The sequence below is a fragment of the Seriola lalandi genome, unplaced genomic scaffold, assembly GCF_002814215.2.
Source record: "Seriola lalandi dorsalis isolate HSWRI2012SDOR001 ecotype SW California unplaced genomic scaffold, Sedor1 jcf7180002054945, whole genome shotgun sequence".
Classification (NCBI taxonomy): Eukaryota; Metazoa; Chordata; class Actinopteri; order Carangiformes; family Carangidae; genus Seriola; species Seriola lalandi.
In genome coordinates, this window is record NW_019525496.1 from 414049 (window position 1) to 414462 (window position 414).

The 414-nt window shown below is 52.4% G+C and overlaps 1 protein-coding gene across 1 annotated transcript in view; it reads left to right on the forward strand.

Annotated features, from left to right (window-relative positions):
* The window catches only part of LOC111644959 (uncharacterized), an 80064-nt gene that overhangs the window by 77868 nt on the left and 1782 nt on the right, over positions 1 to 414 (forward strand). Inside the window, exon 17 of the mRNA XM_087170318.1 lies at positions 90 to 263. Coding sequence (XP_087026444.1) covers positions 90 to 263 — 174 coding nt within the window. The remainder of the gene's footprint in view (positions 1 to 89; positions 264 to 414) is intronic.

Below are 414 nucleotides of genomic sequence, written 5' to 3' on the forward strand. Positions count from 1 at the left end.
GGGGGGGGGGGGGGCAGAAAGAGTGGGGGTGAGGGAGAGAGAGACCTTCACCTTTGTCTCTAAACTCTCATCTTTTATTCTTTATTCAGGTTGAAGGGCTGCAGTTTGTCAGAGATCAGCTGTTCTTCTCTGGCCTCAGCTCTGAAGTCCAACCCCTCCCACCTGAGAGAACTGGACCTGAGTAACAACGACCTGCAGGATCCAGATGTGAAGCAGCTGTGTGATCTTAAGGAGAGTCCAGACTGTGGACTGGAGACTCTGAGGTCAGTAAAAGGGGCGGAGTCAGTCCTTGCTGCTTCCATCATATTGTACTAAACACAGTGTCGGAGCAAAGAGCCAGTGTTTCCTGGAAACCTCCGACCTTCTCAGCAGCTGCTTCCCTCAGTGAAGCTGTGAGAGGAGAACGGTGACAGG